The 24,741-nt window shown below is 36.0% G+C and overlaps 3 protein-coding genes across 7 annotated transcripts; 1 reads left to right on the top strand and 2 right to left on the bottom strand.

Annotated features, from left to right (window-relative positions):
* Positions 1 to 672: 672 nt before the first annotated feature.
* Positions 673 to 5,017, top strand: LOC137948295 (amine oxidase [copper-containing] gamma 2-like). The gene is made up of 5 exons (XM_068794333.1): positions 673 to 2,013; positions 3,440 to 3,553; positions 3,646 to 4,092; positions 4,367 to 4,464; positions 4,542 to 5,017. Exons 1-5 carry the CDS (start codon positions 697 to 699, stop codon positions 4,750 to 4,752), a joined length of 2,187 nt encoding a protein of 728 aa, XP_068650434.1. The 5' UTR covers positions 673 to 696; the 3' UTR covers positions 4,753 to 5,017.
* Positions 5,018 to 7,438: 2,421 nt separating this feature from the next.
* LOC137948900 (uncharacterized) lies at positions 7,439 to 17,229 on the bottom strand. 5 transcript variants are annotated; one of them, XR_011111668.1, is made up of 5 exons: positions 16,433 to 17,228; positions 15,830 to 15,910; positions 8,693 to 8,728; positions 7,823 to 8,028; positions 7,439 to 7,713 (listed from the first exon to the last, which is right to left on the bottom strand). XR_011111668.1 is itself a non-coding variant. In XM_068795112.1 (4 exons), exons 2-4 carry the CDS (start codon positions 16,521 to 16,523, stop codon positions 7,520 to 7,522), a joined length of 321 nt encoding a protein of 106 aa, XP_068651213.1. In that variant the 5' UTR covers positions 16,524 to 16,535; positions 16,609 to 17,229; the 3' UTR covers positions 7,439 to 7,519. The 5 variants fall into 5 exon arrangements, 3 of the variants coding, with proteins under 3 accessions (XP_068651213.1, XP_068651212.1, XP_068651211.1); XR_011111669.1 differs by lacking the exon at positions 15,830 to 15,910 and having other exon boundaries at positions 16,433 to 17,227; XM_068795112.1 differs by lacking the exons at positions 7,823 to 8,028; positions 15,830 to 15,910 and having other exon boundaries at positions 16,433 to 16,535; positions 16,609 to 17,229.
* Positions 17,230 to 18,476: 1,247 nt separating this feature from the next.
* LOC137948016 (large ribosomal subunit protein P1-like) lies at positions 18,477 to 19,515 on the bottom strand. Its single transcript, XM_068793918.1, has 4 exons — positions 19,370 to 19,515; positions 19,131 to 19,254; positions 18,949 to 19,034; positions 18,477 to 18,818 (listed from the first exon to the last, which is right to left on the bottom strand). Exons 1-4 carry the CDS (start codon positions 19,436 to 19,438, stop codon positions 18,765 to 18,767), a joined length of 333 nt encoding a protein of 110 aa, XP_068650019.1. The 5' UTR covers positions 19,439 to 19,515; the 3' UTR covers positions 18,477 to 18,764.
* Between the last annotated feature and the right edge of the window lie 5,226 nt (positions 19,516 to 24,741).

Raw genomic sequence — 24,741 nt, 5'->3', positions numbered from 1 at the left:
TTCCCCCTTGTCCGTATAAAACGAAACTCTCAAAATCAAGCTCAAGCGTCATTTGATAAATCTTTTCAGTGCCGTCTTGGTATCTCCGAAGGAATCTATCAAGCAAAATTATTGGCCAAACTGTTGGATGATGTCAGCCTTCAGTCACAGTTGGCGCCGTAATTTCTTATGACGACCGTGGACATCTTTCCTCCTCTTGATTTTCTCAGGTAGGATTAATTACTTTCTTGACTTTGACGCATGTGTGGATCAGTTCATTCTTTTTTATTCAATTAAATAAAATTTTATTAAATTATTTATTATTATTTTAAATATTTATAAAAATAACTAACTCTCAAACTTAATTTTAAAAATATCTAACATATCATTAATTGCCGTATTAAAATCCAAGTAGGCCGCACCTTGGGCGTGTGTGCGCGTGTTTGAACGCTAATGTGGCAATTAATGATGTGTCAGATTCCATGGCGCATACACTTGCGGATAGTGACATGGCACTATGTGGGGGCGATCAATACAGTAGAGTTGGATATTTTTAAAATTAAGTTTGTGAATCGATTATCTTTATAAATGGTTAGTTTAGGGGTTTAGGATTTAGGGTTTAAGGTTCTCGTTCTTAGGATTTCTCTATATATTTGTGGTTGAAGAGGAGATGGTTAAGAGGTTTAGGGTTTTCATTCCATGGATAATTGAGGAAATATGGAAAGTACGTGGAGGCTATGTTTGCAGCTCTTTCTTTCCGGGGGAGGAATACTCGTCTTCTTCTTCTACCCTTTATTGAATTCTGATCCTTCTAATCTCTTGGATTGCTCTCATTACTCTCCTTGGTGTACCTCCAAGAACAGGATCCAAGCCACCTCCGGACGAGTCTTCTCCGACGTTGATTCATCTCGTCGGAATCACCTTATGGTTGTTCCTCACCATCCTCTTGACCCACTTACCTTTCAGGAGATCCTGAGAGTGCGTTCGGTTCTGTTCTCTCACGAACTCTTCAACTCCTCCAGTATTTCTTCAGTACATTCCTTGGATCTTGACGAGCCTGAAAAATCTGATGTCCTCGAATGGAAGGCAGGGGAGCCACTCCTCCCTCGGCGAGCGTTTGTTATCGCCTTCTCCGAGGGACGATCTCATTTACTCTGGGTTGACCTCGGAGAGTCCAGGGTGATCCGGCACGAGGTTAGCTCCTCCTCCGGTTATCCGATGTTGACCTCCCAAGACCTGGAAGTCGCTTTGTCGATGCCATTTGCCGATCCTCAGTTCAACCGGACCGTGTTGGCGAGGGGAGTCCTTCCGTCCCAAGTGGAGTGCGTCCCACTTCCCGCCGGTTGGTACGGAAGGTATGAGGAGGGTCGGAGACTTGTCAAGGTCCAGTGCTTCTCCAGGGAGGACACTGGCAATTATTACATGAGACCCATCGAGGGAATCACCGCTGTCGTCGACATCGACGCCAAGAAGGTGGTTGAGCTGACGGACCATGGGGTCGGTATTCCGATACCGAAAGCGCAGAATACAGACTATCGATACGCTGCTCAAACAAAGACTTCGTCGTCGCCGGAGATGCTACCGGTGAATCCGATCTCAATGGAACAGCCCAAGGGGCGGAGTTTCATCGTAGAGGAAGGTCATCGGGTGAAATGGGCCAACTGGGAATTCCACCTGAAGACTGATGCTCGAGCTGGAGTGATCGTTTCCCGCGCTATGGTGCGAGATGAGATCACCGGGGAGCTTCGAAGCGTCATGTACAAAGGGTTCTTATCGGAGTTGTTCGTGCCATACATGGACCCGACGGAATCATGGTACTTCAAGGCGTACTTGGACGCCGGCGAGTATGGGTTCGGTTTGTGTGCGACGCCATTGAACCCGCTCAACGATTGCCCTCGCCACGCCTACTACATGGATGGTATCTTTGCGGCGGCAGACGGTACGCCGTTCGTCCAATCTAATATGGTCTGCATCTTCGAGCGTTATGCCGGCGATGTCAGCTGGCGCCATGCTGAGAAGAGTTCTAGGGAGAAGGTATTTTAAAATAAAGTTTTTTTTTTTTTGAATACCCAAAACAAATAAGAGAGAAAAATGGGAAAAAAAAATATAGTTTCTCTTCTTTCTCTTTCTTTCCAAAATTTCATGTTTTTTTGACAGAAAATCCGTTAACTAAGAGTCTGTTTGGAACCCCATGGAAAATAAAATAAAATAAAATGAGAATTTAATAATTATCTCATTTTTATTAAATATTTTTAGGAATAATAATGGTTAAATTCTCATTTTATTTTATTTTCTAGAGATTCCAAACAAACCCTAAGAGAGAAAATATGTTTCTCTTGGAAAATTTGTGCTATCAAATACCCAAAAAAAGATTTTCTATCTTTTTTTTTATGGTTTTTAAACATGCCCCTAAGGAATTAAGTGAAAAAATGGGAAGAAAATCTTCCTTAAGATATTTTCATTAATTTCTTCATTTCCGCTATATACTTTCATGAGGTGACATTTCTAGTTGCATTCATGTACTTCCTATTCCAATTCATTCTATCAAAGCACATCGAAATTAATTGTAACCACATGTCACTTTATACAGAACTAGATTCGAAGCAATTCCACCATAGAAGTATACGAATTAGTTCGATGTCTCTATTAAATTGTTGAACATACAAGAATATCTTCAAAATTTTCTTTTCTTTCCTTTTTTTCCTCGAAAAAAACCGACTTGCAATATATGGCTTTATTTTTTAAGATTTCTCTTTTCTACTATTGATTCCTAGATCATTTTTTTTTTTATGCAAATAACTAAACATAGAAGCTAGATAGAAAATACCAAATTAAGTAAGAGAAGAGTTAGATTTTCGTATGAGAAAAAAATGGATCACTTTCACAACCCCTTCATCCCCTCCAAAATGAAAAAATGGTAAAACCCTAGCTCTTAAAGTACAGGAGTCAAGAATGCTCTGGCTGATAGGAATCGTTCACATGGGTACGAATGGATTCCGCTCAGAAAGATCAATCACAACTTAATTGAGCGTGGGCAACGTTACTCTCAACCAGCTGTAAAAGGCTGTTTTCATGGCGGTGAGGAGAATTATGAGATAAGGAGATCCTCATAGAGGTCATCAATCGCCATTTAGGGGTGGAGCCCTGTTACGATTTTGTCAACGTTCACCATCTCTCTACAAGATTTTTCTTTTTTTTTTTTTTTCTTTTTTTTTTTTAAAAAAAAAACGGAAGGAATTGGCCTGTTCTTGCGATGACCAAGGAAATCTAAGGAGACATAGCACATCTTACTGAATATTCGAAGCTTTTCTTGCTTCTGGGTGTATCTTACTGAATATTCGAAGCTTTTCTTGCTTCTGGGTGTATCTTACTGAATATGGGTGTATCTTACTGAATATTCGAAGCTTTTCTTGCTTCTGGGTGTATCTTACTGAATATTCGAAGCTTTTCCTGTGTACAGATTCGTGAAGCAAGACCGAAGGTGACGTTGGTGGTACGCATGGCGGCATCTGTCGGGAACTATGATTACATCGTCGACTGGGAGTTCCAGATGGATGGTTTGATCCACATCAAGGTCGTCTTCACCGGCTTCTCTTCACGTCAATTGTTTTTCGTAAGTGTTTATTCTTATACAGTTCTCTTTCTGGGTTTTGATGGATTCGACAGGTGGGTCTCAGCGGGATGTTGCTGGTCAAAGGAACGGGATACGAGAGAGTGGATCAAGTAGCTGAAGACGAAGATTTGTTCGGCACGTTAGTTGCGGAGAACGTGATCGGAGTGATTCACGATCACTACCTCACTTTCCGGTTGGACATGGACGTCGACGCGCCGGAGAACTCGTTCGTGAAAGTCCACCTGGAGAGGGAGGAGACTCCGCCGGGATCCATGAGGAGGAGCATCATAAGAGCCAATAAACGAGTGGTGAAGACGGAAAAAGAGGCCCAAATCAGGCTGAAGCTTTACGATCCTTCCGAATTTCATGTCGTCAACCCCTCGCGGAGGTCGCATGTGGGTAACCCTTCTGGTTACAAAATCGTTCCCGGTGGCACCGCCGCCAGTCTGCTGGATCCCGCCGATCCCCCTCAAGTCCGAAGCGCCTTCACTAACAATCAGGTTTGCTCTTTCAACCAAATTAACTTTTCCTAATTTGTCACTGATGAGAAAAACTGTGATTAATGTCAAATCGGCTAATCGGTTTAGCCGGAGCGACACGCATCTCTATCTAAAACATTAATTCGGCGGACATGACTGGTACTGTCGAACCAGAAAAGATTACCTTCGTCAGCTATCACATTCTTTTCGTAAACGACAGCAGTTGAACGAATTAAGTCAGGTTACGATTCCTTTCCGACGAACAAACCTCTTATCTCGCCATTAATGTCATCAGATATGGGTGACTCGTTACAACCGGAGCGAGCAATGGGCAGGCGGTCTTTTAACTTATCAGAGCCACGGAGAAGACACTCTGGCCGTTTGGTCGGAAAGGTAGCTAGAATCTGTTTCTGGTTCTGGGTTTTCTATGATCTGCAGTTATTGATGATGCATCTTCTGACTTAATGAAGGGATCGAGAGATCGACAACGAAGACATAGTTGTGTGGTATACGTTGGGCTTCCATCACCTCCCTTGCCAAGAGGACTTCCCCATCATGCCCACCGTCCAGTCCAGCTTTCACCTCAAACCTGTCAATTTCTTCGAGAGAAATCCCATCCTTCGCACCCCTCCTTACGTCGACGGCGACCTTCCTGTGTGCCGAACAGTTGCTTCGACGTGAAAAGCCATGGATTCAACTCGGGTGAAGCCCGGCGGGGATTCGATTGCTGATTGAAATCACAAAAACACAGAAGAAGCAATAATGTGCAGCAGCTGTAAGGAGTGATATGGTGGTGTGTCGCTCCCGTTTCTGCGCCAATATGTAGATAATATACACAGATATGCGAGGCAAGACTGCAAAAGGGGGTGAAGATGTTCATTTCTTATCAGTTTTTATTGGAAATTTTACCAAAATACCAGAAATAATTTATTTGCAAAACTACCAAACTTTGACCGGTCCACTGTATAAGTGGACAGTCAAAGGTGACACATAAGCTTCGACTACTTATGAGTTGCCCCGTCGATACTGTAGAGGCTGCCACTTCATTATTATTGACACATCATCTGCCACGTCATTATATGATAAAATTTTGAATAAATTTTAAAAAATTAAAAAATAAAATACATTTTTTATTACCATATATCTAAAATAAAAATTATTAAATTTTTTAATAAACAATTAAAAAATAACTTATACTTATTTAACACCATTTAATATCAATTAAAATATTTATTAATTAAAAAAATTATCGTCACACTTTTTATTATTTTATATTTTAAAAAATAAAATAAAATAAGTAAACTACTTAGTTTTAAAATAATTAGAAATTTAAAATATTTATAAATAGAAAAAATCTTACTCTTAAGTCTTAAAATATTTATAAATTAAAAAAATATATACAAAAAAATTATTTTAGAGTTTTAAAATACAATTTATTTGTATACTTTTTATCACCTTATTTACAAAATAATAATATTTACAAATTTAAAATATTTATAAGTAGAAAAAATTAAGAGTAATCAAGCAAAATATTTCTTATCCCTGAAAACAAGAACAAACACACAAAAAAAAAAAAATTGAATTGGAACTTAGAAAATTTGATCCTTCATTTTATTACGGAGCACATTTATTGAGGAAGAAATTAAGTGGCCTGAGTCAGGTTGACCCGGACCGAGTTGGTCTGAGTTGAATAAGTCTGGTTGGTGGACTCGGTCGACTGGGAAGGTTGGCTCGGTGGCTTGACACGGGTGCGCTGAAGCAGGGGTAATTAAGTCCGTTTCCTAAGTTAGGAAAATCAAAATTTCCAACAGTGTCATCTTCTTTACGACTTCTGAACACGGAAACAGAGAGTTCTTCGGGAGGAAAGTTTCCCAACAACAGCAACGTTCGGTCGAAGGATCCCAATACTCCAGACTATTAGGCTGTGGAACCGTGATTAATCAAGTTGGAAGCAATTGAAACAGATTAAACAGAAAAATCAGTAGAGTAAATCAATGGACTCCCGTGCATTAGACCCAAAAATTCATTACTACACGTCCTCTTTGTTCACTATTGTTTCCAGAAACAAAAGAAAAGAAGGGCTTTTTACCAAAATAAGGGGCGATTTTGAGAGAAGGGGCGGAGAGAAAGTGAAATGATAGGGTATTAAGACAGGGGGCAGCGAGACGATGAACAGAGGGGAACGGAGAAGAAGAACGAGAAATGAGGCTGAGACGAAGAGAGGGCCGAGACGAGAGGCGAGGAGAAAGATCGAGGAAGAGATAAGAACGAAAAATTGAGGACTGCCATGGCGAGCGCTTACGTGGCCCAAGATGACAGGGCAAAAGACAGTAATATATAATTGCGTGGCAGTTTACGTGGCAGCTGATGTGTCAAAATAATGACGTGGTATCTGATGTTTTAATCTACTCACGTTACGTTGATAATGTGGCAACACGTAAGCAGTCAAAACTTATGTGTCGACTTTGACTGTCTACAATGGACTAGTCAAAGTTTGGTATTTTTGCAAATAAGTTGAATTCGTCGTTGTTTTCATAAATAAATTTTTTTAAACCTGTATTTTGGTAAAATTCCCGTTTTTATTTTACTTAGGAGTTAGTCAAGTTAAAGTTAGACTTCAATTTCAACTCTTAGGGTTTAGGGTTTTGTGCCCTAAAATGAAAAATATGATACTTAAATAGAAGATATGTTTAAACATATAATTAACCAAAATAAACATGATTACTTTACTAATAAGTGATTTAATGTAGTATTAAAATATATTAATATACTAATTAAAGAATTAATATATTAATATACTAATTAAAGAATTAATATATTATATTAGTTAATGATTAAAGTTTATTATAAAACAATATAATAATTACGTGTGAATGTAATAAATTATAAAAAATAAAATAAAAATAATAGAAGCAAATATAATAAATAAATAAATTTATTAATAACATAAAATATATTTTAACATTAAAAATACTAATTTAATACAATATTTACAAACTAAATATACTGAATAAATAAAAACACTTATTTTACTAATAACAGAAGATGGATTTTTACGTACTATTAATTAATAATATTTTTTAAAAAAATTTTAAATGATTAGATTAACTAATTATAAAAATGGAATAATTAAACCAAAATATTTGATCAAATGCTCTCTTTAACAATATTTTATTTACCATTATAGATTATAAATAACATATAATAAATAATAAATAAATATATATATATATATATATATATATATATTCTATAATTAAAACTTAAAAAACATACTTGAAAATGAATCGAGTTACTCGTAATAGTCCACAATTTTCAGCATAAAAGCAAAAGTTTATGGCTTGGAATATAACAATGAGTTCGTGCATTTAATATTAAAATCATCAACTGACTAGTTTAGTATATATGAACAACAAAATACATGTTAAAAAACAATAAGATACAACCATCAATGATCATTCCATATGCTAGTCGCTATGACATCTCGAAATTGTGCGGCTCTTGTAGATTCTATTGCACGCAACCTCCACATGTTTGTTGATAGGCTATCTTCATCCACAAGACCATCGCTATCATCGCTATCTTCATACTCATTTACACTTGTTAATCGGACCTCATCACCTCTTACACCATGCTCATCACCTGAATCATCATCTTCCGATTCAAACATCCTCTCTATATATATAATTATGTAATATGCAACAAGCTATTACAATATTTATTTGGATCTTATAAGAAAACGGAGGAGCACCTTTCAACATTTGAAATCGAGTTTTTAAAGCACCAAAAGTTCGTTTAATAGTACTCCTCAAATATGAGTGCCTTCGGTTGAATAACTCTTTATCAATTCTAGGAAGGTTGTCTCCAAATTCTTGCAGATGATAACGAGTTCCTCGATATGGAGCCAAAAATCATAGCAGATTTGCATAACCAGCATTGACTAGATAATATATTTACCTACAATACAAAATATATTCTACCTAAAATAATTGAAGATAATAATAAATAAAAAGATACTGAATAAAAAAATATCATTTATCTTCAGGTACAAGGAGTCTTATCTTCATGAGTCAATGCGTTATTCAGTACTCGGGAATCAGTTGTTGATCCCTCCCATCCAGCAAGTATATAAATGAATTGCATGTTAAATGTATATGTTGCCATCACATTTTAAGAAAGAACCCTTTTTGTTCCAGAACCTTTGTTATTCTTCAAATGGGATGTTCACTTTGATATGAGTTTCATCAATAACCCCAATACAATCCTAATTATACCATTTCAATTAATACAGAGCAACTCATTATATTAATCTAAAATTGTTCATTAGAGGGTAAGTAATGTTACCTTAAAATACGGATAAAATATTGAATTGTTTTAACCTTCGAGTGAATGTGTTTTGAAGGCCGTTTAATAAAAATCTTCTACTATTAAGTATCTCTGCCAATTTGTGAAACACAATTTGATTCATCTTGTAAACTTTTCGAAATTTAACAGGTGATTTCTCTAATGCCTTTTGCTAATAAATCGGACCACCAATCCCACAAGAACGTGGTGCATATGAATTACTGAGATAGTATCTTCCCATGGCGTAAAAAATACACATGAATGCTAACATACTTACAATCATTTCTTTGTCTGTCGTAATATCCATGGAAACCTGCAAATACAATCACCATAAGCACAATGACGACTATAAAAATAATTCATGTTTCTTCATAAAAGTCATAAACACAAACATACCCCTATCTTCAATCATAACCTATTTTCAATCACACATCTACACAACTATATTCAATCACACATCAATTTTCATCCACATTCCCACATTACTACCTTCAATCATAACCATACACAACTATATTTATTCAATTGTCCACGTCCATACTCATCCATAATATTCATCCACACAATAAGAACCCAACAATCATGAAAGCCCAAATCTTAACCATAATGATATTCATAATCTATCAATGATAAGTCTTACAATGTCATAATTAAAAAATATCATTAAAATTCAAAACACTCGTCCCAAAGTAGATAATGTACTTAAAACTCATTGTTACATTTCATAAGAACAATATTTAAGCCATTGGAGCCGCTCTTCCACTATCAGCTTTGTAAATATGTCCCTCTTAATTTTCGTATCCAACCATCAGGAGTGCAAAACTTCAACTATATCGGTAGGTCAGAGATTTTCTTGAAGGCTTCAAACCAATTATCTTCGAATTTACCATATTTAGGTTTGATAGCATCACTAAATACTGCGATGATTTCCTTCATTGCATCAAAGAATATGAAAGTGTCATCAGTGGACATTTCGGATATCTTTCTACGACGAGTTGAAGTCAACGGGTTACCACTTCGGGACTAATTAGGTGCCGACTCATTCCCGCTAAAAAATGGTGATGGAGTATCACTACCTAAATCGACATCGTCGACTATGTCCAAGGGTGAATTTTCTAACTCACATTGGACATCATTGCACATGTCTACGCTAGTTTGACTTACTGTCCTTATGGCTATTGAGTTTCCCACCACCAAAGCCAATTTGTCGTAAAACAAGCACCCTTCGTGTCTATACTTCTCAACATCTTTATACTCCTACAAGAAAGAAACATCATTTAGACCTGCTGATACAAAGTTCTAGTAATGCAAAAAACATACAAAATGTTTTGCAGTTCAGTATGATTTACTGACTTTAATGTAGTCTTGCCATACAGAAAACATACAGTAACTCGCTATGTGGTTGCATCCCAACCGAACCCACTAGTGTTGAAACATCTGGTTACTGTTTGGTAAGTTTTCTTCCATGATCTTGTTCGATTCTTGAGCTGCTCAACAGTTTTTTTATTAACTGCATCTTCATTGAACCTATTGACACAATCCATATACACCTCAAGCTTCCAAACCCTATTGGGCAACTTGTTCCCTATATTGACCTGCTCAACCAAGAGATCGAACATTTTGCTATAATCCTAAAAGGTTCAAATGTCATATGATCGAGGAGTTTGCTATCTTCTTCCAACTTATAATCTAAATCCGAAATAGTCCTCATGGAATTTTTTTATCAAACAACTTTTACGCGTCATAGTAAATAGGGACACATAGAAACACAAATAAGAACTTAAGGTTTAGGGTTCAACAATATTCTATAATATTTACAAATTAATCAAACTAATTCCATTGCAGATAACTAGAATAATGCAAAAACACACTCATCAAATCCAAATTCACCGAACACCCCTGGTAGAGCCCCATATGACTTCGCAGTCACTATGAACCATACCTCGTCAGTGATGGGGGTCGGGTTACGTTGGCTAATGGACACTCGTGTGGGCGACTCAACCTAGTTTGAACTGGACTCAACCTACCCTAAACCCTAAACCCACCCTCCATTAGCCCCTGAACACTAAACCCTGACCCTAACTCCATTAGCCCCTAAACCCTAACCCTAATTCCATAACCTAAACCATAAACTTTTTACATTAAACACCCTAAAAGCCCAAACCCTAAACCCTATAACCCCAAACTCTAAAGCCCTAAACCCTAACTTCTATTAACCCTACCTTGACCACACTTTTTTTATAAAAAAAAACTCTAACCCTAAATACCCTAAACCCTAACTTAACTATACTCTAAATACCCAAAACCCGAAATTATACCCTACCTTAACCCTAACTCTAAATACCCTAAACCTTAAACCATAAAGACGAAAATGAATGCTAAATACCATAAACCCTAACCCTATATCTCTAAATTATGCATAAACTAAACAATAAATACAAATACCGCACACAAAAATTAAGATTAAATCAAATACAACAGTAAATTAATAATAATAAATTAAGGTTTTGGGTTACCTTCTGAAATTTGGGGAAAATTATGGATGTAGATGAAGAAGTCGATTGTGCCATTTGTTGGGCTAACTGTTGAAGTTCATCTAGGCACCAATCACGATACCCAATTTATCAACTTTATTCCACCACTTAATAGAAAAATAATTGGTGTGCTCACAATGTATACATATTTTGTCACCTTTAGTGTCATCATAATTTCTACGTCTACCTAAGTTATCTCGGTCTTTGACTTTGTTGCCCTATCCACATCCATGAGTAGTCTCTAACTGGTTCTGTTATGTTGAAAATTGAGAGTAGTAGCCTCTACCAATTTAGTATCTTTGCTACCTTACGGTGTCATAGTTGTTTCTGCATGCATTACCATGTTAAAGGCCTTTGGGAGGGGATGGCAAAGCATCAAATGCAAGCAGTTGAGCCCAAATAGCATCGAACTCCAATTCTAGACCATCCAAGAACTTTGCTCCATGAATTTTCCCATGCTGCATTTGAAGCGCTTTCTCATTAGTGGTAAAAGGATGGTAAATACTGATTAAGATACTCTAGAGCTCATTATAATAGTTAGTAAGTATTTTATCACCACTTTTCAGACTAAATAACTTGGCATGCAATTTATGAACAAATTACTTCTTGTGCATATATAGTCTCGAGATATGTCCAAATTTCCTTCGTAGTTTCACAATTCAAAACTTGACTTCGAAATTTTGACTACATGGTATTGAGTAATTGTGTCATTACCTAGCTATCTTCTAGCTCCATATCATCAATAAGAGGAATAGGAGGATCATCGTCAAGGTATTTAGTGTTCCTTGGATCAACAACGGTAATTTTTTGAAGTCGGGAATATAGTATCTTTATCTTCTAATTTTCGAAACTCTCTAGTAGGTGTAAATACTTTACTAGAATCAACCAAATTTGATCAATACAATTAGCACCAAGTGCAAGACTGTTAAGCACCTAACCAATACTACCCAAAAGATTGGCCTGGTAGGTAGTGGAAAACCAAGTACTTACTCTAGGACCATAACATCACACACCCATTGGAGAAAGAATTTGTCCTCATGCTCTTACGATCAAACACTCAACAAGCTCCTCCGTTACGAGCCGACGTCTACGACGGCCCACTCTAGCGACACCGCTAGGTCGCCCCCTCCGGGATTCGAACTCGCAATGTAAGTAGTGGCTCTGATACCAAATGTTAAACACCTAGCCAATACTACCCAAAAAAAGGGCCTGGTAAGTAGCAAAAAACCAAGTACTTAACCCGGGACCATAACAAAGACCCCACACGCATAAGAATTACGACTTCAAAATTAGCAACACACCCATAGTTGCTTAATTAGCAACACAAGCCACCAACCCTAGGGATATGACACAACAAGAAAGGGAAAAAAATCTAACCATTACCATCAATCAACACAAAATTTAGAAATTCCCCTTCCCTAGAAAGTATCAACTTCAAGAAGAACGTAAAAGAATGCCTGGAAAACTTCACAGCAAGGTCTTATTGGACTGATATCATGTAAAAAGGTAGAAAACTGCAAATAAGAAGAAAAAAGAAAATCGAGAGAAGAGGGGTAAAGAACAGAGTGTGTTGAGGAGACGCTCTAAAGTGAAAAACATTACAAGTTACAAAAATGCCCTTCATGACTCAAATCTCTATAACTCACTAAATATAAGTCAGAATAATAGATATCCCTATGAGTGAGGTAAAATGACCAAAATACCCCTGTATGAATTTAAAAAAAAAAACATTAGATTATCTCCCTCCAAAATGATAAACTTATTGGAGATTTCTTGGCACGAAACCAATCCAACTTCTAGTTTGATGTCAATTATAGTATAAACCTTTTATTTAAAAAAACTATAAGAGATGGGTGGGTTCCATGTGTGAAGGGCTAATGGAGGATGGTGTCTCAGATATTTACTGATTTCATAATAGTTGTCAACTTCATAATTAATGGCTGTCATGTGGATTAGAAAGAATTAAGAAAGGAACAGGTAGACCGCATCCGGCCTCCAATAGGAATTGGCATGTGAAAACTGAGGTAAATAAAAATGAAAGACCAAGTAAATCAATACTTAAACAAGACATAGATTAAAGAAAGACTTTTAAATAAAATACAATTATTTAGAAATATTCTACAAATAATAAGGATTGCATTATTACAGAAGGTGCAGGAAGTTTTTCTTCCAAAAGCCGCTCATCTACATTGCTAGGTTTCTATGAATCTCAAGATGAACTTCAGTTCTATGTACAAGTGCTTGTGATGTTGATATTTTGTTCTGATAATTTCTATCTGAAACTTCTCTTCTCAGAGAACATGATCTGCAAGTGATATGTTCTGGTTAGGCTCTTATAAAAAATTTTATATTGTAAGTGAATCTTTAAGTTAGATGTTATGTATTAGATCTCTGTTTTTACCAAACAGAACCTTTACTGTTTAGAAATGGTTGCATCCATGCAAGCTTTGAATTTCCAAAATTTAGACAAGGTGTTGCACAAGTTATCCACTTTTTTAATTATCTTTTGACATCTGCTTTTACTTTTGAGAGGTAACAGAAAATCGACTCCTCAATCCTGGACAAGGCTTGAAATAGTAGAATGAACATAGTGATGATAAACAGTCATTAGCACACTATGTCATGAGCTGCACTAATGTGTCATAGAATCCCCTTGGTAGGGACCTATCTTCTTCAAGTGCATGTAAAAAAAAAAAAGATGAAAGGTTATGGTTAAGATGGCTGGAATTGGAAGTCTAAGAGGAAGAGAAGGAATGGAGTAGAAAGTGGTGATAATTTCATGGAAGGAAATTGGTAGTGGCTCGTGTGAGAAAGAGAGGAAGTTTGAGAAGGAAAAAAGGGAAGGAGAAAAGCTTGTGGGGACAAGCCTAGAGAGGGAGAGGGAGAGGGAGAGAAAGTGAGCAGAAGTTTAGAATAATGCTCGACTTCTTAGCTGATTTGCTCCAGACCAGCCACCTCTGTTTATACTTTTTCTTTTACATCTATTAGGAAACTCCTACTTCAATTAGAATTTTCAATTACATCAAAAGAAAATCAAGATTACATGATTAAAGGAGATTGCTAATTTAATTAAGACCCTATCTTAGAGAATATGACAAGAATAGGGAAACCAAAGATGGCTTTCACCACTGACCAGCCACTTGACCTTTGATGGAATTCCAGATCCGCCCCTAGGCTGGCGCCTCTTGCAGAGTTTGGCAAAAAAATACCAACTTTGCCCTTAAAACACAACATTTCTCCTCCTCTACTAGTTAGGTACCACTCTCATGCCATTTTTTGGGTGTTTTATCAATTTCATAAGCTTTTATTGCTTGAGTAGATAAGGTGCAAGCTAAAGTAAAATCATACGATGCAACATATGGCACAACTGTAAGCCCCTGTAATTATAGGCAAGGAGCTGCCTAGACACCCCTTCCTTTTCTAATTGATCAAAGAGGGGGTTGGCTGATTAAGCACATACTTCCAACTGACTTTCCAAGTAGAGATAACACCAGATATTTTGTCATACAAGTAACCAAACCTCCATGGAGGAGGAAGACCCTTCCTCACCAACCAATTACATTAGTCGAGTCATTTTCAATAATTAGAAGACATCACAATGCTCAGAAAACAGGTTAACTCCTGCTAAAAATGCCTTTGTTTTTGCTTCATTAGAATCACAAGTACCCGCCAGACCCAAGACTACTAGAACAACAGTCATAAGCTGATTTGATGATAGTCATAAACAAGTGAATCCTAAAAGACAATTAACTCTCAATGTTTCACTTAAGTAATCTATCTATTGTAGCCTCATAAATAGACAATCTTATGTGCCAGACAAGGGAGATGTACAAAACCAACAAGCTTCTTTTGCAATTTCCAAGTATCATGAATGTAGTGGACTGTCAGTGACATGTACCCCTTAGTTTGTCCAGAGGTCCATAAACCACAAGTAACACTCAACCTCGATGAAAGGACTTCTAGAGCTTTGTACATTTTCTCCCGCACACAACCATACATTTTTATACATGTAGTCTTTATACTGTTCCTTGAAACCATCTTGAGCTGACGATTAAAGCTACCAGAACACTCTCTAAACCCAATATGCTCAGGAATAGAGAACAGGTACTCATGTTCAACAATCACTTTAGCAAGACACTAGTGAGTAGTTTCTTAATCAAATTAGTCAAGTATGCAATCTTATCCTTGTTTTATCACTCATATTAAGGAGCATCTGACCAATTTGAGGTGCATTACCCTTTTGTGTTTTCTCAATAATGGACACTTATTTATGTGGTAATTCAAATGAGTGATGCCTTTACAAGATACAGCTAAAATCTCTGCACTACAAAATTTACAGACTGCAGTCACTCTTTTGTCAGTATGTATAACCCTCTCAGAGTCCTCCCACAGCTTCAATGTTAACTTTCTTCTCATACTTGTACCAGTATGACTAATTGCAATACTATCCAGTGGGGTATTACTACTCTCTACAGTGTTATGCACAACAAACCAACATCATGGTCTCCATGGTCACCATCCTCATCAGATGCATAGGTTCTAACATTTTGCACAACAAAACTAAAACTTCCATAAAGTATGAAAACAATAACTGAAATTGTTAAAACTTCATACTCATTTATTATCATATAATACATAAATAATATTTTTTTTTGAAATGTTGATAACTCAAACAAAAATAACTTCAATGCACTACTTAAAATTTTTATTTAAAAGCCATGTGGTGGATTACATCCATAATCTCTCACCGCATGGTAACAACATTCCTATAACACTTCAATAACCAAACATGCCACAAAGTATGACCAAAAAAAAAAAAAAAATCTAAAGAAAAATCATAAATAAGGAATCAAAGTTCAACTTATAGAATCGATAAACACCTTGAGTTCTGGTAGCTCATGTGCGATTAACTACACAGCAGCCTTCTACATTTTGAGGTCTGTTAGTTGAATTCCAAATCTCTAAAGGTAATCAGAGAGTCAGCATAAGATAAAACAAATGGAATAAATGGCAGGAAAAAAAAATCCTGGACGTTTTCTGAATTTCAAGCTTTAAACTAGTAATATGGATGCCACATTGACAAAAAGAATCTGTCTATCCACCCTCTAGAAACACATATACTGGTCCTCCATGACAAATTAGTCCTAAATCATCCACAGGGATAAAATTTTATGCTATGCAAAGATTGAGCTAAAAAGGCTTCTAACACAGAGGGCACAAACATGACTCCACTCTCATTTTAAATAAGTAAATGCTCTTAAACTGAAATAAGAAAACCATTGAATCCCTCACCTAAAACTCACAGCAAATAATAACAAAGCGAATGGCAGACACAAACCAACATAACAAGTACTAATGTTGCAGAAACAAGGGCAATCTATACAGAATGTAAAGACAGTAATATAACAGCTTGTCCAATAGAATCAGAATGGCATGGACCAGATGAAGCAAAATAACATAGATATCTTAGAATTTATGCATACCTCCGAAAAGCAAGCACTTCAAATAGCTTGTAACGAAGGGACTCTGCCTGGGCAATGGCACAAAGACCTCTGTTGTTAACCATTTCAGCATATCAAGAGCACGCTGTTTTTCAGGGAAATTAAATCGTTTCTGAAAAAACTGACGCTCAATTCCTGAATTCATCTGCCCTTCTCACCTGAAGGAAATAAACAAGTTTCCTTACAAATAACTACCGAATTTTGACAATACGCGGAACTGTTCCAGCAGTCCTTCACTCCCTAGATGTCTGAAGTGAACGAGATGAGTGACCTTCCCTTCTCCCAGTCCCGATCTCTTTCAAAACAGGAAATAGTGAGAAAATAAAAGAAATACAAAACCAGAACACAAATAAAAAAAAAATAAAAAAACAGAAATGAGAGGAGACGAGAGATGATAGAGAGACGCCGTCAGGAAGAGAGAAACGAAGGCTGAGGGCTCGCCCTGATATAGGGGGACACCAGAAAGTGGACTGCTAATCTTCTGGTGCTCGGAAGAGGTTGAGAGAAGACAGATGTGAGAGTGACGACGTCAGGAAGAGAGAAACGATGGTTCAACCGAAAGATACCGTCAGGAAGAGAGACGCGAAGGCTGAGGAAGTCGCCGCGAAGTGCCGGCAGGAAGAGAAACGAGGAGAAGTTGAACGAGGGAAAGTGAATTTACGGTGATCGAATGTAAACTACAACATTTTTTCCCCTTCAAAATTGACGGATTCTATTCCAAACTATGATTTTCTTTTATTATATTGTGTTTTGTTCCGGTGACTTCTCTATATTCATTTTTTAAGGGGAAAAAAACTAGAAAGAGAGAACAAAGATTTAACATCAACGAAAATAAACCAAGATTGAAGATATAAACTCCAAACTTGAATGAAGAGACAGACGAAGACTTACATGACTCTCACAGCAAGAGTCTTACAAGAGTTTCATTATGTTGGCTTTTTATTTATTTTCAATTATTCATGCACAAATTATGTTACTTAATTAGATTGTCTGGGTGAAGCCAATTTTACATGCACTAATGTAGTTTTGTCAAGAATTTATACCTGATACATATAATTACGAAAGTAATATTTTCTTAATCGAATGATCAATAATCTAATACGAAACCATATATGCTAAATTCCGAATTCTACAGCGTTTGTTAATGTAATATATTACGATAAATTCTTCTATGCTATTAATCAACCAATTAATCACACAATAGTAACTCCTTTTTACAAACTATTTTCATTTCACTGTGTAGATAGCCATATCAACCACACAAGTGTTTAAAAGAGCACTAACTACAACATGTATGTGCAATAACCAGAAGTACTTTAAATACTTGGTGTCCTAAGTCAAGAATAACACAACAATGCAATAAGAGCCAGCTTTAGGATACTGCCTTAAAGTCCTAAAGCAAGTAGTCAAAGAATGCCAGAATAGTAGTAATTTGAGAGCAAGATGGGCATAGGAATGAAATTAAAAATAGACCACCAAGGCACTATAAAGGAGCTTTCAAAAACTCCTTGGAACTCCTTTTGTAAACTAGGAAGACCTTGAAATTATGCATTGGAGGAGAAGAACAACAAGGTAATGTGAAATATGTTCATGTTAGAAGCAATAAGTGGAAGAGTTGATCAAACAAGTTTGGGTCTTCAATCTAAATTGGCACAAAAGATAGCAAAAGTTGTTTGAACTAATTTAATTGTTCACACAGGTCATGCCAAGAGCATTGTAGAACTAACTTGGAGCTTTGATCTAGCCAAGAAAGGTCTCTAGTAAATGAAATCTATGTAATCAACGTCTCTAGTAGAAAATCTTAAGCAAATTTGGTACCCTAGTGTAGCTTAAACTTGATCTAGAAGACAGTAGAGTTTAGGGTTAGAAATCAAAGAGAACTTACATCCCAATCTTATGCATCGAAATCAACCTCTCACCCATAAAAGAAAATGAGAGAAAAAACGAGAATGCAGATATAAACTTAAAGTGTTTCTAACAGAATAAATTAATATTGATTTTCTTAGTGGAAAATAGCACATAAATATAAGCAACAAAGATGAACATTAGCACCAAATCGAAGCCATATTAGCAGTCCTAGCCCCTCGTATACAAGGAACAAGAAATAAGAACAGGACTCTAGATATTAACGAAATGTTTCAGCCATCGAAATACAAATATGCCGAATGCAGTCCAGACAAAATTACTACTTTCTATTCATTCGAAGTGTAAAAAACAGAAACATTCTAAGCTTGCACCCCACAAAAGGAAAAAAAATTGCCGAAAACTAGTGTAGAAACCTAATTCAATAAAGACGGTGATGGAAGGAAGAGCTCTAATCGAACAAACTGAAACCCATATCTTCGTCGCTCTCTTCTTTTGGTTCCTCCTGCAATTGAAAACAACAAATAAGAAAACTACAAAAGAAAATGAAATCTCCGAACTTCAACCTAGACAATACAGAAAGGCAAAAAGCAGTGAAGTGAAATTAAGAATAGAAAATCATCAAATCAACCCACCTTCTTCTCTTCTGCGGCAGGAGCGGCGGCTGCAGCAGCTCCCCCAGCAGCAGGAGCAGCCACAGTAACAGGAGCGGCTCCCCCACCTATGGACATTCCATTAGAATATTTGGAAATGAAATGGTACGAGTTACTTTGATAATCAAGGAACGCAATCCACATCAACATAAACTAATACAAACCAGATCCAGAGTTAAGGATGAGCTCCTCAACACCCCTCTTCTGCACAAGTTTCACGAAGAGCCCGAACCAGTAAGCCTCCACCTTAATATTGGCCGCCTCACAGATGGCGGCGATCTTGTCCGCCTAAAAAAGATTATAACACGAAATATTCAGTTTCAAAAGAAAATGCAAACCACAAAAGATCTCTCGGTTCTCGTTCGAGTAACAAATGAGTAAAAGAGAAGGAAGAGAACTATACCGTGATGGAAATTCCATCGTCGAAGAGGATCATACAAGCATAGGAGCAAGCAAGCTCGCTGCACGACATCGTTGCAGTCAGATTTTGCTTTGGAAAGACGGAGGGAGTAAGATGAGGAGGCCAGACGCTTAGGAAGAAATGGCGTTCTAGGGTTTGGAGGGATTATAAAGGCCACGAGTCTAGGGTTTTCTAGTCTCAGAATCGTCTCTGGACTGGACTTTTTACTGGGCTTCAATTACAGGCAAAGCCCATAATGGCGTCTTCGGGTTCCTAACAATCAATCACATAAAGACGGCCGACCGGGTTCCCTTGCAGGGTTGCACTCTGTTTTTTCTTTTTTTGGGATCAAGGAATTTATTAATAAAATATGGGATAAATATATTAAAAATATTAATAATTTTTAAATATATTTTATAAAAATAAAAGCATGTAGCATGCAACCCCCAAGGAGTATTTCACCAAAGAAAGACCTCACGTGTGTTGATAGCACAAGCTAACCAATGACTTGAATACAACAGAATTGGAATTACTGATTTGAAGCCATGAAAAAAAATTGTGATTTCCCCAATGTTTGGAGTAAGAATGTGTAAACATATACAATTGGAGCTCTATTGAATCATTTACAAGTTTTGGCACATGGGATTAGATAATTTTTTGCTCTACATTGATTTTAGTCGAGAGTTCTTAACCCATTTGAGTAGTAACAACTAGCCATTTTCTAACTATTGGAACTAGAGGGCCCTCACCCCCTACTAGAGTAGACTCTGTGTTGGTCTCAAGATTCTCATAGAGATAATTCTAATAATAACAAATATTTAACTTAATAATGAGATGTCTTAAGTATAACTTATAGCTCAAAAATTATTCGGGTAACATATTTATTTGATCAGTTGTGATCCGATCAAATGTCCCATACAAAAAGAGATAACAAGCAACTCATGCCAGAAAATACATCGTCTGAGCGGCCTAATACCACCGTATACCATTATATTAAAAAATATTTAATTCATACTTTAAAAAAAATTAAGCTCTATTTTCCCCTACTTAATCAAAATGACAGAAAGTCATTTTCTAGCCACAATGATCGATTTTTTAAATGTTGGGGAAGCTCTCTATTTAACCAAACTTTCCCGAAAGTTGAAATCTTGACTCTAGTATTTTCCAAGCCCCTCAAATTCTCACAAATTTTTGAGAATTTATCTGTTAAATTTGAAAGTTTTATTCATTGAGCTAAGTATCTTTAAGCCTTTACTTTAAAATCTCCACTTACCGTCTCTTTAAAAAATACAAATTGGATTACATTCACTTCTCAATGATCTCTTCAAATCACTTGAACATGAGATGGTTGAAATGAGAATTGAAAAAAATTCAAGGTGCATAAGATCAAGACCATGATTTCCTATATCTTCCATATATATTGGGTATTAATCGATAATATCCGATTTCAAGGGATTACATATTAGGTCCCTTATATTGAAGGCATTAGCATAACCCTCTTTAAAAATGCCACCCTAGTATGGTAATCAGGTCCAACAAAAAAAAAAAAAACCCTTTTAATCCTAAGTTTTTTATTAATATTTAATACCTATGATTATAAAAATGATATTGATCAAGTTTATATGTGTATTTAACTATAATTTCTAATGGTAGACAAATATTAATTAATATGGTTTCCTACTTTAGGACTGGACTTTTATATACTAGTAGTTTTATAACTTGATATTATGATTAAGTAATTACATATTTATTATTTTAATATTAAAATTTTATATATCAAATTAAAAATAATGAATCAAGTAGATGTGCTCAAGTTTATATTAAATTTATATAACAAACAACCCAAAGCAAAAACCCTCAATAAATGATCATGATTCTGTAAAATAGAATCTAGAAACCAAATGTAATCTTCTTTTGCTATCATAAAAGTTGATGTCTTCAACTAACAATGAACAAAGAATACTAATCCACAAGTTGGCTACACAATCTCAAACCCCATGAAGCAACATTCTTCTGACCCCAAGAGATTTACAGAAACCATTAGAAAAACAACAACCAATAAACCATAAACGCCCATTAGATAGAGATAAAACCTTAGGTGTCATCTACTTGAGAGTGAAACACAAAGCTCGAAAATGTCGTCGTGATGTCCCTGCTCAAAGATAAAACTAGGTCAACATACAATACAAATTATATAAAAAGTTTGACTCAATGATTGAAGGATATCGAGCAAATGAAGTACTAGAACAGTAAAAAACAGCACCGCTCTTTTACAAATGGTTAAAAGTGAGAGTAGAAATTGATGACGAAAACGGATAATTAAGGCTTTGTCACCAATTTTCACTTACACATGAGTTATTGTGGCATGTGTGACATCCTACCAAATGCAGATAAACTTGATATATAAAGGAAAAATCTATAATTTAAATACAGACCACCTCTGATTATAAATGAGGCACAAACAATCATTGCAAACAAATCATGACTTCAAATAGTGTCCCTTCCTCTCCCTCCCCTCCTTCATGTAGGCCTTAGAAACGGGTAATGAGCATCAAACATGAACAATGTTGAGAGTTGCAAGTCAGGGGACTTGCTTCTGGATAGTTTGATCATTGAATACCCTCTCTTGTAAGTGTTAGGCTTAAGTTTCCAAGCTTTATGTTTTATGTTGTATAATCACGACGCATACAATGTAAATAAGAGAGATGATACCAATGTATCATTCTTTATAAAAGTAATTTAAGTGAATAAAAGGAGGCAACAGGGGCAAAGTTTTGCCCTGACATCTACCATATTTTTCTGCGACAGGATCTCCTCTTTTTTCCCTCTTCCTTTTCTTCCTTGGAATCTTTTCTTTTCTAGTCTACAACTTGACATGGTATCATAACAGGCTGTTAGGCTCTATTAATATCTTTACAACTTCCCTCCCAAATACTTACAAGAGCACTTTTTAGGAAAAATAAAAAAAGTTCTCTAATGAGAGGTCTAAGGGACTTTTGTTTTCTCTTTGTACACCACAACCAATTTGTTGGTGGTGTTAGTGGGTAGACTTGCTTGAGTGCCCCTAAGCTAAGTTCTCTATGTGTTAATGGTTATATCAGTTAGAATACCCGAGGCTGCAAGACTATTGGTCTGAAGAGACTCAGTTGCAGAAAGAGTCGTTGCCACTGGTTTAACAACAACACGTAACCAACTACCCATTCTACTACGATATTATTAGACGGATTTTACTGGTGTAAAATTGGCATCAGAGCTGTAAATTTGGTATCAGAGCCTTAAAGAGTTTTTTGGTAAAGGAATGGAGCGCATTGTCCAAATCTTTGTTGATAATCAATAACAAAACAAATTCAAAATCTCAAACAAGCCCTAGGATGAACACAATACTAACAACACTTTCTTGGCTTCCTAGCCTAAAAAGGCCACAACAAAAATTTGCAATTGTGACTCCACCACATTATAAGGAGACACATATCAACAACCTGAATGGAAACCCTCTTGTCGACATAGATATCACTCAAGATAGGGATGAACCGAGTGTCTAAAAATTATAAAATTATGCAACTTTAAGTCATTGTTAATGAATTATAGATAATTACACTTTTGACACAATAAAATATTATGAAGGTTCATCAAAATTGGGCTAGTCTCCATTCAAAACTCTTCCTCTAGAAAATCAACTAAAACCCATAAGATTTCAAAAGTGTTATTACAAATATCTACAAAGTGCATAAAATACTTCCAATAATTACAAAAGATTCACCAAGAACCTCAACCCCCAAGGAGTGTTTCTCCAAAGAAGACTTCACTTGTGTTGATAGCACAAGCTAACCAATGACTTGAATGCAAGAGAATTATAAAATAAAAACCACAATTCAAAGTTTTGGACTTATTGATTTGAAGCTATGAAAAAAAATTGTGATCTCCCCAATGTTTGGAGTAAGAATGTGTAAACATATACAATTAGAGCTTTATTGAATGATTTACAAGTTTTGGTACAAAGGATTAGATAAATTTTTGCTCTAGAATGATTTTAGTCAAGAGTTCTTAACCCATTTGAGTAGTAACAACTAGCCATTTTCTAACTGTTGGAAATAGAGGACCCTCACCCCCTACTAGAGTAGACTTTGTGTTGGTATCAAGATTCTCATAGAGATAATTCTAATGATAGCAAAAATTTAATCTACTAATGAGATGTCTTAAGTATATCTTATAGCTCAAAAATGATTCGGGTAGCATATTTATTTGATTAGTTGTGATCCGATCAAACGTCCCATACGAAAAGGGATAGTAAGTAACTCATGCCAGAAAATACATCATCCGATCGACCTAGTAGAATCGTATGATTGGACAAGAGAACGAAAGAGGTTCTATTGAAAACTGTTCACCAAAATGATAGAATGACCAGCCCAAAAAAAGGGTAAAAGAGTGAAAATGACAAAAGAAGCCAACAACATAATAAAGAGTTGATCACTTAGTAAGAGAAGTGTTGAAGTGCCAAAGTTAAAAGAAGTTTACTAAAAAGTACAAAAAGTGAAGGTAGTCAACTATTTATGAAGGAGTTGACCAATTTCAATCTAAAAAAGCAGTCTACTACTCCAAGACAGAAAAGAAAATGAGTCAATCCCATGAAAAATAGTCAACACATACACTTAAAAAGTAATGGAAAAAAACAAAAACAGTCAACCACTTTTAAAGGCAATCGACCACTTCAGGAAAAAAGGAGTTGACCACTCAAAAACAATCAACCACAACCACCACCACAACTTGATAGAGAGTAAAAAGCAGTTAATCATTGCCAAATGAGTCAACCACATGCATAAAAATTCAAATTAATTACAGGTCTTCAAAATTGTACGCCAACCATTATATTAAAAAAAGATTTAATTCATACTTTAAAAAAAATTAAGATCTATTTTCCCTTGCTTAATCAAAATGACAGAAAGTCATTTTCTAGCCACAATGATCGATTTTTTAAATGTTGGGGGAGCCCTCTATTTAACCAAACTTTCCCGAAAGTTGAAATCTCTATTATAAGCCCCTCAAATTCTCACACAATTTTGAGAATTTATCAATCAAATTTGAAAGTTTTATTCATTGAGCTAATTATCTTTAAGCCTTTACTTTAAAATCTCCACTTACCATTCCTCTTTAAAAAATACAAATTGGATTACATTCACTTCTTAGTGATCTCTTCAAATCACTTGAACATGAAACAATTGAGATGAGATAATTGAAAAAAATTCAAGGTGCATAAGCTCAAAACCATGATTTCCTATATCATCCATATATATTGGGTATCAATCGATAATATCAGATTTCAAGGGATTACATATTAGGTCCCTTGTATTGAAGGCATTAGCATAACCCTCTTTAAA

The sequence above is a fragment of the Aristolochia californica genome, unplaced genomic scaffold (assembly GCF_029961685.1).
Source record: "Aristolochia californica isolate CCGP_79_NKW_82.1479 unplaced genomic scaffold, dmAriCali1.0.hap1 SCAF_13, whole genome shotgun sequence".
In the NCBI taxonomy this organism is placed as follows: Eukaryota; Viridiplantae; Streptophyta; class Magnoliopsida; order Piperales; family Aristolochiaceae; genus Aristolochia; species Aristolochia californica.
The sequence above is the reverse complement of the archived record's forward strand: the minus strand, read 5'-3'. Positions and strand labels throughout refer to the sequence as shown.

Coding starts and splice junctions, on each gene's coding strand:
- LOC137948295 (XM_068794333.1), top strand. CDS start 697: ATGGAAAGTACGTGGAGGCTATGTTTGCAGCTCTTTCTTTCCGGGGGA. Junction 3,554..3,645: donor ATGGTTTGATCCACATCAAG/GTCGTCTTCACC, acceptor TGGATTCGACAG/GTGGGTCTCAGCGGGATGTT. Junction 4,093..4,366: donor GCGCCTTCACTAACAATCAG/GTTTGCTCTTTC, acceptor TAATGTCATCAG/ATATGGGTGACTCGTTACAA.
- LOC137948900 (XM_068795110.1), bottom strand. CDS start 16,595: ATGAATTCAGGAATTGAGCGTCAGTTTTTTCAGAAACGATTTAATTTC. Junction 8,729..16,432: donor GAAGTGCTTGCTTTTCGGAG/GTATGCATAAAT, acceptor TTGTATTTGCAG/GTTTCCATGGATATTACGAC. Junction 7,714..8,692: donor CGACAGACAAAGAAATGATT/GTAAGTATGTTA, acceptor ATGATGATTCAG/GTGATGAGCATGGTGTAAGA.
- LOC137948016 (XM_068793918.1), bottom strand. CDS start 19,438: ATGTCGTGCAGCGAGCTTGCTTGCTCCTATGCTTGTATGATCCTCTTC. Junction 19,035..19,130: donor CATCCTTAACTCTGGATCTG/GTTTGTATTAGT, acceptor GAATGTCCATAG/GTGGGGGAGCCGCTCCTGTT. Junction 18,819..18,948: donor CTGCCGCAGAAGAGAAGAAG/GTGGGTTGATTT, acceptor TTTCAATTGCAG/GAGGAACCAAAAGAAGAGAG.